Source organism: Hermetia illucens, chromosome 6, assembly GCF_905115235.1.
Source record: "Hermetia illucens chromosome 6, iHerIll2.2.curated.20191125, whole genome shotgun sequence".
Lineage (NCBI taxonomy): Eukaryota > Metazoa > Arthropoda > Insecta > Diptera > Stratiomyidae > Hermetia > Hermetia illucens.
The window spans coordinates 58,049,274-58,069,306 of record NC_051854.1 but is presented as its reverse complement, the minus strand read 5'-3'; the positions used below and the strand labels follow the sequence as shown (position 1 = coordinate 58,069,306).

The window sequence follows — 20,033 nt, the reverse complement described above, 5'->3', positions numbered from 1 at the left end:
GTCACGTAATTCGCGCTAATATTTGCCAAGATTGTTATGAATATCAAAATCAACGGTAAGCGACTAAAAAGCCGGCCCAAAAAAACGGACGCTTGATTCGCTGAGTGGGTATTTGAAAGCCTCGCGATTGCATCCAGATTAGACTTTTGACAGAAGCAAATGGCGAAACCGATCATGACGAGCCGACTCTGCTTGTGAATGGGTCAAACGCTGAAGAAAAAGAAAAAGCATGGCTAGTTGAATAATGACGATGACCTTAAGTGTCTATAATTTAATTGATTTCTTTAACTGTGGTTCATCATCGTTTCGCAGATGAGGTATTAACCCATTTTATTTTAACCTGTTTTATTGATAGACGAGCTGTGAGGTGGTGGGCCAGGTAGAACTTTATCGAAGGTAATATTGGGCTTATCTGCCAAATGTCTTAGCAACTGAGAAAGTGTACGCAAATGCAGAGGCGCTGCTACAACGTGAGGTTCGACGTGAAAGTCAAATTGTTGCAAAAATATTGTGGTATACCTCCCGCTTTTTGCATGTGAACCACTGAACAGCAAATTAAGTTCGGTGTGCAACATGGGGAGTGTCACCTAGAACGACGCAACGACGTTATTCCACACAATAGAACAAATGATTACTGTATTATTGATTGTTATTGATCCTGGCCAGATTCGATATTTTATTCGTTGAAATTGATCATAGTATCGGGGTTTTTCAATCTATCAACAATTGTTTTTTTCGATAAGGAGAAGAGAGGACATGTCGGTAATTTGTGTACTAACACAACCTAATTTGTATGCTAATTCATAATATATGAATATAAGCAAAATTGAAACTAAATAACACATATCTAATATTAACAGAGCAACACCAACGAACGACGGGAGTATATTGAAAAAGACGGAAAAAGATGAACTAAATACGAAGGAACGAAGAAACAGTCGAATTTTACGCTCCAAAGAACGTGAGGCACTACAAAGTCGGGCTAATAGTGTAAAACGGGCAATCTACAATATAATAGAGCATTCAGAACCTGGTCGGCCTAAACGCTACCAACGCAAACTGTCCCTAACACCCTTCGAAGCTTTGAAAATCCCAATTTCATCAACTGATACGTCTCCATGTTCATCACCTCTTCCCATCCCACCAATTAATATCATCTCACCATCGGTTTCAACAACTCGTCTGACTTGCATATCCCCACTACCAGATTTGCGACGAGATTCGACTGATGAAACATATCTTTCGACAATCAATCTTCCGGTTCCAAAACAATTCGCTGATGGGGGAGCAAGTCGGCGAAGCTCTGGCGTGCCCGAGAGTATTCAAGAAATTGAAGAGAATGGGGCACACCTGGAGACTGCGACCGGAGCACTTACACCTCCGAAAGAAAATGAACCTACTACTTCATCTGCGACTCCTACGATGATCGAATCAAAACGGGCTATAGATTCTGCCGATTTTCTGGCAGTTCCCATTTATCCGTTTCAACAGCATGGAGAGTCCCTGAACGAATTTCGACCGATGGAAGTGTACGAGAGAGACCTTCTGAGGCAACTTGCAGCGAAGAAACTTACCGAGATGAAGTATAGTGAAGAACCAAAGGAGTCAAGTTCACAGGTGCCAAAAATAGTTACACCTAAACAGGATAGAAAGAGCAATGTCTACACCAGCGAAAGTATGACTATCATTGATACAGATCCAGTCGTAAGTATTAAACTATTATAGTCATCCAAAGGGGGACTATAATTTTCCTTTTACTGTTTATAGGAACAGTCGTCTTCTGATGAAGCTCATGGGGAACCCAGCGATATATTATCCGCAATCAGCAACGAAGAATGCAGTGTCACATCGGAAATATTAGACAAACCATCGGAATCATATCCCCAGTTCCATGTTGCAGATATCATCCAGGTAATAAACAAGAATCAAACTTTCGAACGGAGGCAATTAGGAGTTCAACCTATAGCAAGTTGCTCCGATGTCCAGTTATTGATTCAAAAACCTAGAACTCTTGTACGCAATCTTTATTTCCAGGACTTGACATCAGATCGTCTTACTCATATCGATTCACCGGAAACCAGCGACACTACAGAAGCAATGCCTGGAGAAAGCCTAATGGATGATATTAGTTCAGTGTTGGGAAACGATCTTCTCGGTGCTTTGCAGGATAGCACTATAACCGATGATACTTTTACCCTATGTTCAGACAACAATACTGTTTCGCAAAATCGGAAGTCCATTAAACGACGATCGATAGCGTCAGCATTCCAGAGATCGGACAGTTTTGACGATAACTCACAATTTGGATTTGAAAATATTGTTTTTGAAATAGACAACCGCTGTGACGACCAAAAGGCCAAGGAACCAATTCGCTATTGCAGTTTAGCGCAGTTTGTGGAGGGAAATGATATTGCACGAAAGAGTTTCAAGGTAATGATACTAAGGCTCTACTAGGCGGTTTTTCATGTGAATATAATTCGCACCAAGAAGGATTAATATAAGGGAGCGAACAGCATTCAGTAACCATTACGGTCACGCTGTTTCTGGGACAGAGGTGAGGCAGCGTCTGATGAGTGATGACGTCGAAACCGTGTCTGTGTTTCTTCGAACTTAAGATGTTCGCCCAAAAAGAGACGTCCATAGGCCAAAAAGGGAGAAGAAAGTTTCTCAAGTCTTTTTTGGCCTCATCTCTGATAAAAGTTCTTATTATTCGTTTTTCGACTCCATCTGATAACGGTCCAGGGAAAAAAGGGCTCTCTATCAGGAGGATTATCGATTTTTAAGATCCTCGGAGATAGCGAATAACAGTCGCAAATAAGCCAGGATTGAATGCGTAGTGCGGATTATTTTGAAAACTTCTCATGTTTGGCACTTAATTTTTGGTGCCGGAGCTTTATAGAGGCCTTTCTTCATCTTTTCTTTTGCTTCTAGCTCTTCTCTTAACCCATTTTACTGACGACCTTAATTATATTCTGTTGACCAGAATTTTGAACAGGATGGAGGTGGAAATCTTAGAGAGACGCTATTGCGTCAGGTTGCAGTTATGTATGGGATACATCATCATCATCAACGGCGCAACAACCGGTATCCGGTTTAGGCCTGCCTTAATAAGGAACTCCAGACATCCCGGTTTTGCGCCGAGGTCCCCCAATTCGATATCTCTAAAAGTTGTCTGGCGTCCTGACCTACGCCATCGCTCCATCTTAGGCAGGGTGTGCCTCGTCTTCTTTTTCTACCATGGATATTGCCCTTATAGACTTTGCGGGTGGGATCATCATCATACCCATACGGATTCAGTGACCCGCCCACCGTCTATCCTCATGTAGGGGGCCAAAAATTCTTCGGAGGATTCTTCTCTCGAACGCGGCCAAGAGTTCGCAATTTTTCTTGCTAAGAACCCAAGTTTCCGAGGAATACATGAGGATTGGCAAGATCATAGTCTTGTACAGTAAGAGCTTTAACCCTATGGTGAGATGTTTCGAGCGGAACAGTTTTTGTAAGCTGAAATAGGCTCTGTTGGCTGACAACAACCGTGCGCGGATTTCATCATCGTAGCTGTTATCGGTTGTGATTTTCGACCCTAGATAGGAGAAATTGTCAACGGTCTCAAAGTTGTATTCTTTTATCCTTATTCTTCTTCGTGGTTGACCAGTGCGGTTTGATTTTGTTGGTTGATTCGTCTTAGATGCTGACGTTGCCACCATATATTTTGTCTTGCCTTCATTGATGTGCAGCCCAAGATCTCGCGCCGCCTGCTCGATATGGATGAAGGCAGTTTGTACGTCTCGGGTGGTTCTACCCATGATGTCGATATCGTCTGCATAGGCCAGTAGTTGGGTGGACTTGAGGAGGATCATACCTCTTGTATTTACATCAGCATCACGGATCACTTTCTCGAGGACCAGGTTAAAGAGGACGCGTGATAGGGCATCCCCTTATCGTAGACCGTTGTTGATGTCGAATGGTCTTGAGAGTGATCCTGCTGCTTTTATCTGGCATCGTGATACCTCTATAATTGCTGCACTGTGTGATATCTCCCTCTTTATGTATGAAACAGATAATGCCTCGTTGCCAATCGTCAGGCATTGATTCGCTGTCCCATACCTTGAGCACAATTTGATGGACCACTTGATGTAACTGGCCGCCTCCATATTTAACCAATTCGGCTGTAATTCCATCGGCTCCTAGCGACTTATGATTATGCGATACACACCAACCAAAATCAGCCTCACTCTAACCATAATTTAATTTCCCAAGAGGTGACTTCCGTGTTTGATTGTCAGCGGACCTTTTCGAAGGAATTTCATCATTGCTGCTATCTCCTGGACAATTCCTCCTTTTGACAAATTCAGCAACATTTTGAGTAGAGAGAGAGATGGTGTGCATCGAATCGTTGACAGATCTTTAGGGACCATTCCCACGATGATACACACTGCCTCCTCGGACGCTGTTCTCAATGCGTTGCATACCGTCAACGCACTTGAATAGTATGTCGAAGTCATTGTCTTCTGGAGTTCAGAGCATTGTCTGCGGTTCCGGCCCAGGTGCAATTTTATTTTCACCGTGCGATACTAGATATCATTCTTGCTAGTTATAAGTAAGCGTCTGCTGCTTTTTCTCATGCGGGGTCGAAATATCTACCGAAATCTCGTGATCATCAACTCAGACTTTTGGAGCAATCCTTCTCCTAAGATTGGTAACAAGAATAGCTTTTTCCTTTTGATCCACCAACTCCAGTTTTATCAGTCGTAACTATACTTTGATGGCATGGAAAATTTCACTGGAACATAATTCCAGATCTTGGATTGTCTTTCAATCTACAGTCAACATCAGTTCGTCTAGTGTCATATTATTCAACCAAATATCTCCCTTCCTTTCTACCGCCAGGTTGACAATGCAGCTTAACCTTATAACTCGGAAGATGGGTATGCATCCAACCGTGCCTAGCATAATATCTAACACCTTTAAGATTTCGTGTAGTATTTCTCTTTTGGTGTTTATCGCTTGGCTTCTTCACTCCAAGGCTTACAGGTTGAAGTCGACCAGAAATCATTCAAGGGTCAAGAGGAGAAAAAAGCTGTTGATGCAGACGGCATTAATTTTTGACATTACGAAACTAAACTGACTGCCGGGAATGCCATTCTTCTCCTGCATAACCTATTTTCAACATGGATCCGGATCGAAAATTACTGTCATTTCTGCATTCAAGTATTGGAAGCGGGTTCTGACCTGCCTTGTTGTGGCTGAGATTATCTTGTCTTAATCTTTTCTCTATATGATTCAGCGAGACACTACTTGCTATATACAGGCCGATCAGACCCTCTTCTTTCTTGCTCAGGGTGTACCCTGCCTGATGAAATTGACGAACTTTCGGGTTAAGTGAAAAGGGTTTTTGTTGGTACCACCAGTGTTCCTAAGGACTCATTGATATTGCTTTTACCTTGTCTTTCTACTTTCTCCGCTTTCCTCTCTCTCAATTTCCGCAGGTGCCTCCTAATTTTCCATTTGTTTCCTCTCACTTTCGTGCTTTCCACGAAAAGTATTATTATCGATTCGGCGACTACTCTTTCCAAAAAATGCGACAAATTTCATCAGTTATGCCCTTCTGCGCCTGGAACTTTTTATGAAAGAATCAAGCGACCATCAGATGGCGACTCCTTTGAAGTCGCTGTCAGTGACTTTCTTGCTGCGCACATCCAGGAGACAACTCAACACAAAGAACACTTCACTAAGGTTCGTAATCGCAAAGAAAGCTTGAGAATCCGAGAATTTTCCCAGAGAGTGGAAGAAGGAGACTATTGTGAAGAACCCAAAGAAGGGGACCCGTTTCGAGTGTGACTATTGGGGGGTGGAGGGTAGCTGCATGGTCCTTGCCGTTGCAAAGGTAATACGTAAAGTAATTTTGGAACTCATTAAAGAATTTCGAAAGCTTGATCGACACAGTGCAGGCTGATTTATTTTGGAATCCTCCAGCAATGACTACATCAATATCTTACAGATTATTTTGGAGCAGCGCAGATTTTCGTTGCACCTGACCTTGATTGATTTCGAGTATGCTTTTGATAGTGTGAACAGGGAGCATATCTAAAGTTTCATTTCGGGACATTTCGGAGAAACTAATAGCGGCGCTAAATGTCACATGCTACATTGAGGAAAAGTCTTAGATGATTTAGAGGTCCAAAGCGGAGTCCGGCAGGGTTGCATCTTGTCACCGATATATGTTGCTTTTACTATCGCTGACTTCTTCCATGCAGCCTTGTCCGGAGAATCTGAAGGGGTTTAATGGACTACCACATTTCCCTAAAGATAAACAACCATCAAACCGAAGACATCCATCAATTTCTATATCTTGAAAGAGCGGTTTCTGCCAACAGTGGCATCGAATTGGATGTTGTCTGACACAATAACCACGCGAGATCCGCTTTCACTGTCTTGTCTGAAGTCTGAAAAGGCAGTTATCTTAACACCAAGATCAAGTTGAGACTGTTCTTTGCTATTGTTCTTCCTGAGTTTCTATATGGGAGTAGCACGTAGAAAGTGAAATCCACGGTTACTCATAATCTTTAAGCCTTCGTGAACGCCTGTTTGCATCGTATCATCGGAGTACGCGGGAATGAAACTACCTCAATTGAGGATCTTGGTCAGCGCACAAGCCTGGTACTCCTATGCACTGCAATCGGAAGACGGAAGTAGCGACGAATAGGTCACAGATGCGACACTTCTCAGACATTTCATGGTCGATGTAAGGGTCCCACTCTTCTAATTGATAAAAGTCAGCGGGGATCATCAGTGGTGAGGAGATACCGTTTCGCCCAAACTTTTTAATGATATACTAGAACCCATATTGTTGAACCAGGTCCATCCATTTTGTAATAAATACTATATGGAAACATTGCCTGTTGGCCTTCTTACAATGTGACTTGACCCATTTTTTTCTTGCCTTCAGTTTAAAATAGCGGAGGATAATATGGCAAACAAAGGAGTCGCGTCTGAATATGTGGTACCTAAGCCAATTTCAACTAAGCCGCATTCTTGACCTAAGTTCCTGCCGCTCGGAAAATCAATCCCAATTTTCGATAGCTATTTCTTAAGAAAATTTGTGGTTCTATCAAACATTTACAATAAAATTCGATTTCGTTACAGAGAACAACACGTTCTAAATCTATAACGAAAACCACTACAATTTCAACCAGCACTCAACAAGAATTAACTGAGCAGAAAACCACCGAAATCAAGATTGAAATCGAGGAGCCCTCTCAAACGTGCCCAGAAACCCCTTCCAGTATCAAGGGCTCTCGGCCACGAAACGAGCACCTAAGTGACGGCAAGCGCATCAGTTTTGATGTTTCTTGCAAAAAGGAATCATTCGATGATGAAGCACGGCGACCTAATGTTAGTGTAGTCGTAGAACCCCCATCTCCACTGAGAGGTGATGAGTTAAGAGTTCAGCGAATCAACGAAATTCGAAGGCACTCTAGTCATTCACCTAGCCTAACAGTAAGGGAATATGAAAAGGAGAAAGATAGACGTCATTCCGGTTATAATCCGAATTTGCTTGGCTTGGATCCGGAACACGTAAAGTTTTTGAGTAACTCCCCAGCAGCTAGTCGAAGGATTAGCTGTGGAAGTTTATTTAAGGTTGGTACATTCTGTTTCTTCAAGTGATGATAGGCTCACCAAAGTTTCTTGCCACCTTCTTCCAGCCAAACGAAGCCATTACTCTAACTGGATCCAAATCCAGCCTATTCATGGGCTCATCATTTTTCTCGTTCGATTCGGATCAAAAAGAGGAAAAATTAAGTAAATCCGAAAGGGCGGAACAGAAAAATAAGAAACTTCCAATTATCAATCCTTTGGTGCGACTTCCCGCATGGCCAAGTGAGTATCAGATGTATTAGAGTGTATTGCGTTCGAAGCGTGCCAGGCATTGAAATACTATTTGTCTTAAAACTTTATCAGATGTTTCAGCTGGAGCAGGATTCATATCGAAATGTCTTCTAGCCAATGCAGATACCTTATGCGCTGCAGTAAGTCCTTTGATGGACCCAGACGAAACTTTGTTAGAAGGATATCATGAGAAATGCGTGATGAATAATTATTTTGGAATTGGCATTGATGCAAAAATATCCTTGGATTTCCATAATAAACGGGAGGAACATCCTGAGAAATGTAGGTCAAGAGCTAAGAACTATATGTGGTACGGAGTTTTAGGGTCCAAGCAATTGCTACAGAAGACCTATAAAAATTTGGAGCAACGCGTTCAATTGGAATGCGACGGGCAAAGAATTCCACTGCCATCGCTCCAAGGGATTGTCGTATTAAATATACCAAGGTTTGTTAGAAAATGAACAGTAAAATTTATGGTCTGATAATGCAATATTAAATTTTACAGCTTCATGGGCGGAACAAATTTCTGGGGTGGAACTAAAGAAGATGATTGTTTCCTGGCTCAAAGCTTCGATGATAGAATCCTTGAAGTTGTCGCAGTATTCGGATCGGTTCAGATGGCAGCTTCTCGGCTTATAAATTTACAACATCATCGAATTGCACAATGCCAAAGTGTACAAATTAATATTCTTGGCGATGAAGAAGTCCCTATTCAAGTTGATGGTGAGGCTTGGCTGCAGCCACCCGGTATGATTCGCATCATTCACAAAAATCGTGTCCAAATGCTTTGCCGCAATCGGAATCTGGAAGTAGCCTTGAAGAGCTGGCAAGAGAAACAACGGCAACATAGTATATCCATTCAGCGAGAACAAACTTCGACCATTTCAGAAAGCATAACACTTGGCTCTGAGGACATGTTCTCTGAACGGGAGACCTATGTACTTCTGGTATTTATTGAATGCGTGAGCTCGCTGGTTAAGTGGGTGAAATTCTTAATAATATCACATCCTTCGCTGGAAGCGGATCTGTATGCAGTTGCATGTCGAGCTCAGGACGCTCTGGAAGCAACACATCCCAATGGAAAGATTATAGAGGGACCAAATCTAAGGATCAAATTAGCTGAATTGGAAAGTGCTGCTAGACAACTGTATGAGGAGTCTTATACATTGCTACGTGATCGTGGTCATAGTTTGATCCTGCGAGAAGATTTAGAAGCAAAGTTAAGCACGGCGTTAGCGAATATGGAGATGGAATTGCGGAAGACCATCGTTCAGAAAGGCTCAGATGGGCAGACTCGAGTTTTCTTCAACGTTCTGGCGCCGTTGGAAGAAGTAAGTTTTGCGTGCTTTTTATTGGTAGTATTTGTAGGCAAAGTTATTCTTTGCTGTTGATTTTTATGATTCATTTGACACTTTCTAGGATACTTAAACTTTTGGGTGAAAATTTAAAAAAAAAATAATATTTAGATGCAGATAACAAATATTTGATTGCCTTACAGCCCGATACCCGAAAGAAAACGAGACCATTTTGGGCACGCTTGCGTAGCGGTAGTACCGCTCCCGGTACAGCTGCCTGCAAATTACCCTCAACCAATTCCCGCGACGCAGTCAGCAACTGGGGCGTAAACGAAGTAGTAACTTGGTTAGAAACCATGCAATTATCAGAATACGTGGAGACATTTGTAGCGAACGACATTCGCGGTAAGGAGCTTCTAACCTTGGGTCGACGTGACCTTAAAGAACTCGGGGTCGTCAAAGTTGGTCATGTCAAACGAATCCTGCAAGCGATTAAAGATCTTGGTGGCACTTAAATACCTTGAGATATACGTAATTAAATTTATCGAACGCATCACAATTCTAGGATAAATGACAACGACTATTTCGTAGTCTAGTGACATTTCAGTGAATTCTTAAAGAAAAAAAAACCAAGTTAAACCAAACGAATAAATTCGGCTAAAAGACTGGGAATCAAAATTAAAATTTAATTGAAAAGAAACATTAATTACAGGCTGGAATTAATTAATTACTTACTTATAGTAAAAATTAAAAATGATGAAGAAAAGGAATTTTAAAAAATTTAAAACTTTCAAATTTCCCTGAAATCACCCTATATGCCTTCATTGCAAACCTTTTTATATCGGATACATTAGCTAGAGCAAACCGAAGGATAAAGACAAAGGAATGCTTATTGGAAAAAAAGTAAAAGAAATCCATGGTCTGATAAAATTATTACAAGATAAAAAGAGGGATTTTCCAATTTTATCATTCGAACACGCGTTCAAGAATCGATCTCATTTTAAACCTACGAAAATTAAAAAAAAAAAAAAAACCATTCGAAATAAATGTTGGAAGCAATTATTAGATTATTTCTTTCCTATTATGAACTCAATTACATTCTAAATTTATAAGCAATTTTGGTAATTTATTCATTCGTTTTAGATATATAGTGAAAACAATTTAAAATTCAGTGTCGTGTACGTTTTTATGCCAGGCGCATCTAATTCAATTTGGATGCAATATGTAGGTTGATGTAAATTTGCAATCAATTGCACTGTTTCAAGTTCTCGAGGATGAATCAAAACAAGTTGAAGTCTGCAGGCCAACAATTTCAGGTATGAAAGGTTTTGTGATTTTTTTATGTTTGCATAGACGGGGCCGTTGCATACTTTCTATGCTCTCGCAAAATTACAAGCCAGGTGGTTGAATACCCTCTTGCATTGCATAATTCAGCGTAACAATTGGTTAGACTGGGGGATGTCAGTGTCTCTGGGTGAAGTGAAATTAGTGCGATTCATCATTTGATTTATTTTCGAACGACTTATTTGGTGTTTATTTTTTATTATCTGGCAATGTGGAACTCACAATTATTAGTTGCCTTAACTTCTGATTATAGCAGCTCTTATGGCAGTTGAAAACAATTTCTTGGGGGTTACTCCGTTCTAGACGGTTGTCAACGGCAAAGGTGATCCAGATTAATATCGGAATATTTCCAAACTAAAATAAATGGTAGGTGAAATAATTGACGTCATCTTAACTGATGATTATACGCTTCAAATCTCAAAGGAAGTTCCTTCTCTTTGCACCCCTTCAAGCGTTCTGTATCATGTACTTCATGCTCCCCATTGTGCCAAAGGGTTGTTTTCACGAATAGTTTTGGATCAGCTGATTAAGTAAACCTAGTTAGAGAGAGCTTGAGGTCTCAATCACAATGCAGCTCAAGGTTATTACCTACCCAACTAAGTTTCACACGGCGCCTATGGCATCGGTGGTAGAAACCAGTTGACAGAATCTAAATGTTCTTTAACATCACTCTTATCGTGCCATATGATTATATTCTTTCCATTCCTTATTAGATTTGGACAACAATTCCTGTTTTGATTTTTTCACTGAGGAAACAAATCAACATCAATCTTGAATGCTTCATACACCCTTATAAGCTTTTCCAGTTTGGTTTTAATAGTTTAAGCTTAATTACTTTATTCGTAAGGGCATCCAAACGCTAATTTTCCTGCACTATTGTCTGCTGCACAATCATTATATCGAAAAAATTAGTGGAGCAGTCTAGCTAAACTATTCATCCGCTTTTGTTTTACATACACATATAGTAACCCTGTTCGTTCTCTAAAAGTTATGTTTCCTTCGTACGAAGGTCCTTAAATTATTTCTGTCGTCCAGTATGTATGTATTTTTAATTCTTGTACACTTCCCATTTCTGGTCGAGGACCACTCTCCCTTTGACTTGCTCGCGGAATCTTCTTGGTGGAAGCCATGAAGTATGTAACAGGGGAACTGTTTCGCTTATGTCTTTCCCAAATTTGGGTGTTCCGCTATAGTTATAACATAACTGTGAAAATTTCACTACTGCAGTATATTTCTAAATTGGTTGTTATGTTCACAGTTTTGTCAATGACGCTATAAATCAGTGATTCGCAAAATTGTTCGTTGTAACTTTTGTTATCTGAAGCTGATTCGCTGAGAATCTCTTAGCACCATCTTCGCTATAGCATTATTTCAGCTGTAAATTTAATAGCTAACTACCTCTATCTTGAAGTATCCGATTCCTCACAAGTCATTTCATTTTTACGAACAGCTTGAATATACCCGTCCATATTCTCCCTTTGTCAATTACATTATTGGTTTAAGTTCCATTCCTGTAAACAGTTCGCAAAATTTGCACTTCGACAGGATTCTACTAGGATTTTTTAGGATTTTTGAAATCATCGCTCTTGCGACGGACAGCTGTGTAGACAAATGGAACCAATCTGACACGGCTACATAAAAGGATACTTATTGTCAAAGTCGACAGCGAGGCAATCGATATCTTGCCTCAGCTAAGGCCACCAATTTAGGTTCTATTTGTGCTGATAAAGCCTCTATGCTTTGTTGCATCCCGAACGGCCTAATCTGCTTTTCAAATGGAATTTTGACTGTCCTTGCTAAGAGTTCTTGAATTGAACGACCATTTTTTGCCTTTTGGTCTTTACATATCTCGTGTGGGAAAAATTTCTCAATTTTTTGGGAAAAGTTTTCAAAGGAATTGCCGTAAAATTTCCACTGCCAATATCACTTTTAAGGTGATGTTCTCTCGAATCGATCAGTTTAAGTCGAACTTTCGAAGAATATCGGCTAATGTAATATCTACATCTTTCGGAACTTATTGTATTTTTATAGATGTTGGGGTTGTTGTTGATACCAACAGTGTCTTGACTACATCTGTAGTTAGTGTATTTATACTGCGATAAAAGCTTTTCTTTACCGCCTTAGGTCTTCTTCCAAGATGCAGACGGTTCCCTAGTTCACTACTAGAGTACCAGTAACGTTGGAATTCTTATTACCATTTCAGCACTGCAACTTTTTTTTTCGCTATATAACTGGTACAGCATTAGTATATGCAGCTAGGGCTGTTCAGTGCCCCTGGTAGCCTCATCATCATCATCAACGGCGCAACAACCGGTATCCGGTCTAGGCCTGCCTTAATAAGGAACTCCAGATATCCCGGCTGTCACCAAGTTTGTAGCGTTATCGCAGTGCAAATGTCGGCAGTTTTCACGTCTGCCCACAAAGCGTTTTAATTCGCCAATAAATGGCTGTTTATGCCACGAAACAGACGAACATTGTCACCTAATATTTTTGAGGCTTCTTTCTCTGATCTTTTAATGAATCCAGAACGAGCCACAAAAATCAATTTCTGTAGTTCAAAATGGTTGATCGCTTGGAACTCTCCTCTCACGTGTATTAACCATCATCTAAGACAATAATTCTGGCTTTGCCTTACTACAGTGAACGCAATTCAACACGATTGAACGTCCGATGGTCTCCCGTTTGACAGGTCAAAACCTTTGCCGTGTGGCAGCAGTGTTTGAGAGCCTACATGAAAATTTCTAATGTGAATGTCGGTCATCACAAAATGAGGAACAGAGTGGATGTATGGTAGCAATATTGGATGTTTCATATCATATGAGATATCCGCTTCTTGTAAGCGTCCTCCAACCCTGATGACACCTTTTTATCTAAGAATGGAGCAAGTGAGCTTAAAGTGCTTTGCTTATCCACTATGCTAGTTTTTTGAAGCGTGCTAAACTCTAGCGAAAAGTTTCGATTCTTCTTTTATAAGCAAGGTCGTGGCTGACTCCATTTCTTCAACGGTTAGAAACGATAAACACCTTATCTATACACGACGATCCGTCGTAAATGTTAAAATGAATCGTGGTGGTCGATTGTGCAAAGTATGTTTCCTTTATTTGCAACTGAGCACCACATCTGTCTACTTAGTTTCTAAATTCCTTTCGAACTTTGAGTTGATTGGCCACAAACTCTCTCCACAATGTAGAGACCTCAGATACGACGACGATGGTTTCCTTAGTCAGGCAAGGACTATCTCCGAATCTGACCAAAATGTATATTATACGTCATTTCACCGTAGTTCCCGCGTGACCCGAGTGCCGAGTTTGGTAGTAAGTACAGCGGCTGGAAGTTCCAACCGCGGTATCGATGTGGCCTTTAGCGGCGCTATCTTGGACTTAGTGCATAGAAATCTGACAACCCCGGTACCATTCTTATGCTGTGACGGTACGTATAAGGCCGCTCCGTAAGCTCCTTCTGATGTATCGCGGATCGTATGCAATTCGATGTTTTGTGGTGTGTTTCCAGGAAATACATGTCTGGGAAATTTAACGCTTCTAAACATTGCAGTTAGGCTAGAACCTGACTCCACTTCATCTAGTTTCCAGAATTCCTGAATTTTTTCCTGATTCTTTATAATCATGATTGCATGATCAACCGTCGTTAGCACCTTGATGAGTATTATACTAAGTAAGATATTGTCCCTTTTCTTGTTGCTGGCTTTGGCTAGAGTTGTTGAGTTCAGTAGCGTTGCAGATGTAGTTGGTGCCGAGGTTGATGGTATGTTTTGATTGGTAGGCAAAGATTCCTTTGTTGAAGTACGACCTACGGGTGATAACGTATTATGCCGCTGCTAGCATTTTCATTAATATTATCTGCTTTCCAGCAATTATAGCACAAACTATTCTTCTTCACAGTTTGGCGGAAAACCTTAAGCTATTGACTTAGGAATGTTTTGCAGAAATATAGTGGATGCATTTCTTTACACACTATGCATACTTTCTCCTTAGATAACGTCACTAGATAAGTGAGTTTTGGTTGTTTTTTTCTTCATTGTTGATGAACCCATATTGTCCAATGCTTCCAAATTTCGGAATCGATTCTCTAGAAATATTAGAAAATGCTTGATCGAGTCTAGCTGCCGGGGGTCTTTCAGCGATTGTTCGTACAGCGTGTGTGTACAGTGGTCCAACTTTTTTACTAATAAGTGTAAAAGTATGGCATCCCAAGAACCAATGGAAATTCCCAAATTCTTGAGGCCTAACAAACATTCGTTTGTCACATCGTGTAAAATATTGATTGATGATGGTTGCGAAAACAATTTGTTTAGAAGATGTGTCTTCAACAGCCTTTTGTTGTCATATCTGTCCTTCACTTTGTTGCACGCGTCTAAATAATTTTCACTTGAGGTTGATAAGTGTTGGACTAGTTGTGGTGCTTCACTTGATAGATAGATATCAGGGAATACATTTTTTGCTCGATTTTGGATCAGTTGAAGTTACAAATCGAAAATGAACCCAATGCAAATAATTCCTTTGAAAGTCGGCTAAATAATTTTGGGCAGTTGTACTTGGGTATCACTTTGTCGAGGCAGTGAATCGTCGCTTCCATATGTAGCGTTTCTCAGACGCTCTTGTAGCGAAATTATTACGTCTTGCATCCAATAGTGCAGTTTGCGGTGGAGTTCAGGCTGGTTGTAAGATAAAGTTCCTTCAGTAACATGTTCCCATATTGTCTGGTCATTTTCTGACAGTTCGTTGATGTATGATATTTTTGAAGGAAGTTGATTTTTAATTCGTAGCATTCCTTAGAATGTTCAGGACTAGCCTTCCTCTCTCCTGAATAAAGTGCCTTAGAGTCCTCATTAGCGCTTTCTGCTTTCTGATCCACCTCTGACATACCTCCCTTGGTTCAGATACCTTACTCACCCTGCTTGATCTTGAGAGCTCTTGATTTCAGTGGTATTTTCAGATTTGCCCTTAGATGACATCGCCATGATGTTACCATCGGAAGTCGTTTCCACTAATTTGCTCCTTCCGTCCTTCAATACGAATGGTTTGCGAAGTATGGACCTTCTGATGCAGTTGCTTCGCATGGACTTAACTGATCGTGGGTTCCTTCAAACGCACACCAGTAGACTTTCGCTAACCTCTTCCAAATACTCATTTGTCTTCCGGATCCTTTTTAAAGTTGATCAGCAACTGTTGTAATTTGCTGCCCAACTCCGATTGTATAGCGTTTCTCCATTGTGGAAAATTTGGCCAATACTGTTGTTGTTGCAACGTTCCGACTATATTGTTGTTATCAATGATCGCTCTGGATCACGTCGGGGTCACCAATGTAGTCCTACAGCAATCCAGAATTTTCTTTGCCGCCTCAGGTCTTCTTCCTTGATGCAGACTGTACCCTAGTTCAGTATTAGAATGTTAGTATTGTTCGAAGGCCAATTACCAGTTCAGTACTGGGATTTTTTTTCCCGCTATATGACTAGTATAGTACTAGTATATGCAGCTTGAGCTGTTCGGCGTCTCTGACAGCCTCAGAGGAAAGAAAGTAAAGGCTTTTGTCACTTATTACCAACTTATTTATTTTGTTCTAATATCTTCTTTATATAAAATTTTCCTTAACCTAAAATTGCTTATCCTTACAAAATATTAGTAAGCGCCGACTTGATATCTGCTACGGTGTACAACAGAAAAATTAGTTCAAACTTAAATATGAATACATGAAATTATGCGAAATTAGCAATTTTACAATTGCTTTGTTTTTTGCTCTTTTTCTAAGTTTGTATACGAACAGTTAGATTGGGCACCGCAGGGATCGAGCTTGTAATTGACTTTGCTAGCCGGAATTCATGCTGCCTTATTCCTTTCTTGATATACCCAGAGGTCTTTTGAACTTTGGAATGAGTGCTTCCTTCCTTCTTCTCTACCGGCACCCATTTTAATTACTTCACAAAGGTAGTTCCAGACAATTGGAATCTCACCCGGCCTCAGGTGCAAAGGCCATCTAGTTGCTCCTCATGGATTACTTCAGCTACTTCCTTAGGTCATTTCGAAAAGATGAGGAGTATTTCGAAATCACATTTTGTAGGAATAAGTCTTCGAATGTATCGCGTAATAATGGCAGGCAAATGGCTGATCGGTAATTTTTGATAAAGAAACACCTTATATGCACCTCTTTTAGGATCAATTTTCTTCTGTACAGTTGATTGAAGTGGTCGGTGTTACTTCATTAAATAGTGACCTGCGGTTTTATATATGCTCCGTAACAGCTGTAGAATTCCATCAAACTTCGCTTGGGTAAATTTACCTATAAAACTTTTATTCGTCACCTCAATAGCCCGTTTTCCACAGATCAGGCCGTGTTGCTACTCTTGGCTGTTCTCAAAATTCCGCTTTTGTATTGATCAACAGATTTTGATTGATCACAAATCATAGTGATATTTCCTTCTTGTTAAGATCTGTTCTATAGAAGTCGGTCCTAGACCTTATGCCAGCGATTTAAATGTAGCTACGGGAGATAGTTTTTTTCTTTTTCTTCTTCTATTTGAGTATCTCTCTATTTCTGACTATTACACGTAATCAATTAATCAAATTAGGTTTGAAATATAAGCGTAAAATTGAACTAATTCAAATTAAAAAATTGAAATAAGAAATTCAAATATTTCTCTAAGCACGGCATCAGAAAAAAAACCGTTTTGCATCTAATCAACGAAGTTAAGCGTTGATGACTGTGTTTGACACTTAGACGGGGGACTATATTGAGACATTTTATTTTCAATTTCTTAGTGTTTTTTTTCCGATGTTTAGGTACTTAGTTTGGTTACTCAAAAGTAGACAAAAGAGTAAAAACCAGGCTAATAAAATAAGTAACTGTTTGTAATTGGGTTTTATTTGTGCGCACTTTTGTGTTTTTGTTATTATTAGGTAATAAACCACTTTTATTTCAGTTTCACTGTCAAAACTACTCCCGTTATAGTACAATTATGATGTCTATGAAGGCAACATGAAAACTAGAACAAAAATAAGACTAATTTCTTCATGAATTGGAAGAAGTTGCAACCCCCGATTTTCTTAAAACACAAAACCTTTTAGCCTTTTGGAGCGCCCAGCAACTGACTTTCGACTTGTTTATATTCATTTTGCAGGTTAATATTCTCGTCTCTAAACATTTCGAGATTTGGTTTAGTTTGTTGCTGTGAACGAAGCACTGTGCAGTACAAACGTAAGCTATTTGAGGGTCTTTCTGTAAAATTGTATAAAACTTCAGTCCGTTATCCGAGAAAGCTACTAACTACAATACAACGAAAGGAAAATATATGTATGTAAATTTGTATTCATAACTGAAAGGAACTGACGTGATGGACTTTCGAGAAGGTTCTATGTGGCTGTTACGAGTTTGCATCACTTGTTGCGATATCCTTATTTTAGATATAAGATAGTCTTACTCTTAAAAGGAATTTTGATTTCTTCTAGCTTTGACTGAAAGGTACACTTAGCGAGATTCTCAGCAATTTCTTCTTCATTCAGTAATTAAGAAATAGATTATGAATATCTTTCAACGTACAATGAGATCAATAAAATTTATCACTGAACGTAGAAAAATGGTCACAATCTGTTGAGCTATCGTTTGGTATTCCTTTTCTTGAGCTACACAGCTACTATACTGCTATTTCGACATTCTTGCATGCAGATATAATATAAACAAAAATGTGTGGAATCGCTCTCTTAAAGATTGACTTTTAATTGTGTTCCTGTTGACCCCAACGATTTGAACGATTTGAATCCAATTGAACAGTTAGATTATTTCTGGTGTATTCAATGTAATTCTACCTATGTAGCCGTAATAAGAGAATTCATTTCACTCTCGCTGGCGGTAAATAAATTTCCCCAAGCTTGAAGTGCTCACTGTAGATTTTAGGCGTTACGTTGTCCTTTCAGCAATATCTAACTTTTCACTTATTCCGAAATATAGTACATTATGTAATAATATAAAAATAATAAAGCAATCTGGTATTCCTAGAATTTCCCCAGTATCTTTTTCGCTGTGCGTCGCGTTTCAAATCTCACTAGTGGCAGTGGGATTCCTATCGGGATTAGACGTCGGATACCATTCGACTCAGCTGTGAAGAACTACCTGAGTCAAATCAGGATAATAATCTTGGACGAGCGCAATGCTGCCCAAATTGCCTCCTATAGGGTACTGTAATCTTGTAGTACACCGATACGGTCTTAAATGAAGTGCTCTAACACACTTCAAAGCCCTGATCCAATTGGATTTTTCCGCCAACGATTATTACTATTATTATTATCTTTTTCGCTATTCATCTAATTGACTGTAGATTTTCTGTATTGAAATGCTGTTAGATACTCGTCGGCGATACTTTTTGACAGAAGTTTTAGCCACAAAAAGTGACAGATGGTTTCGTCCAGGGCACAGGTAATGCATTCGTTATAGAAGGTGTTTCTCGTGGTAACGCTGGAAGGATTATTTTTTTGCTTGACTTTTCAATTTTTCGTAGCACTTGCAACCAAATAAATGCAAAGAAAACTTGTTAAATACCCTAACGGCCCCCCCCCCTCCCCTCTTTAATGGACAAAGTCCTAACTGATTCATTGTCTGTCTTTCTGTTCATCGGTCTGTTAGTTTAGCTGGCAGTGTTTTTCATTGAATGCAAGTGCTAAAATTGGAAACCTTCGTCTACTTAAAACATCTGATTTTTCCTTCCTCACCAGCAGGACTGCCATTATAGTTATTAATTGCGCATTTTGCTGCTCTTCGATATTTTTATAGGAAACTTCCCCATTTGTAGAATGATTTGGATTACCTCGAAGCCAGCACATGTTTCAAAGTGTTTTTGGATGAAAATTGTTCCCTTGTTTCAAACTTGGCTCAGGGTGCAGGGCAAATCCGTGTCCGAGATTCTAGCCATATTGTCAATTGATCCAGTGAGATTTGCCGATAGGGTTTATTGCTTCATAATGGAGTAGTCCTTCATTCGACATGATATCAACGGCAATCATGCTGCTTCTTTGCACCTTTTTGTGTATACATCAGATGTTCGCAATGCACATATTCAGTATGTGACTTCAAGTTTAGTGTCTGATAGATAGTTCTTCCTGGATATTTTAGTGCCAGTTACTCGGCAATCTTGATTTTTACGAAGATTTCTTTCGTTCGCTTCCGTAGCAAAAAACTCCATCAGTTCAATACACAGCAAATGGTAGGCCTGCATTTTCAACTCAGGACCTGATCTCCCACATTATCTCGTTTTCAAAGAGTTTGATCTCTCTAAAGCGATTTGCAGTGATAGTCCCTCCGATGTCATTTGTAATACCAGGGAAGCTAAAGCCTTTAAAACGATGTAGTACTAATACAATGTTATTTACAATTATCCTTCGTTTGGCGTCGATATTAGTACCAGCTTTCCTCGCACGTCGTAAATACCTGGACGAATAAATAGGGTTAATAGGGTTTGTTTTTGGCTGCAAGGGTTTCTCACGTGGGTATGTCAAAAATTTC

The 20,033-nt window shown here is 39.9% G+C and overlaps 1 protein-coding gene across 1 annotated transcript in view; it reads left to right on the top strand.

Moving 5' to 3' along the window:
- The window catches only part of LOC119659606 (diacylglycerol kinase eta), a 240,514-nt gene extending 230,332 nt beyond the window's left edge, over window positions 1-10,182 (top strand). The window contains exons 7-14 of the mRNA XM_038067777.1: window positions 861-1,704; window positions 1,768-1,911; window positions 2,035-2,430; window positions 7,144-7,638; window positions 7,704-7,878; window positions 7,960-8,332; window positions 8,393-9,218; window positions 9,386-10,182. Coding sequence (XP_037923705.1) covers window positions 861-1,704; window positions 1,768-1,911; window positions 2,035-2,430; window positions 7,144-7,638; window positions 7,704-7,878; window positions 7,960-8,332; window positions 8,393-9,218; window positions 9,386-9,697 — 3,565 coding nt within the window. The 3' untranslated portion in view covers window positions 9,698-10,182. The remainder of the gene's footprint in view (window positions 1-860; window positions 1,705-1,767; window positions 1,912-2,034; window positions 2,431-7,143; window positions 7,639-7,703; window positions 7,879-7,959; window positions 8,333-8,392; window positions 9,219-9,385) is intronic.
- The last annotated feature ends 9,851 nt before the right edge of the window (window positions 10,183-20,033 follow it).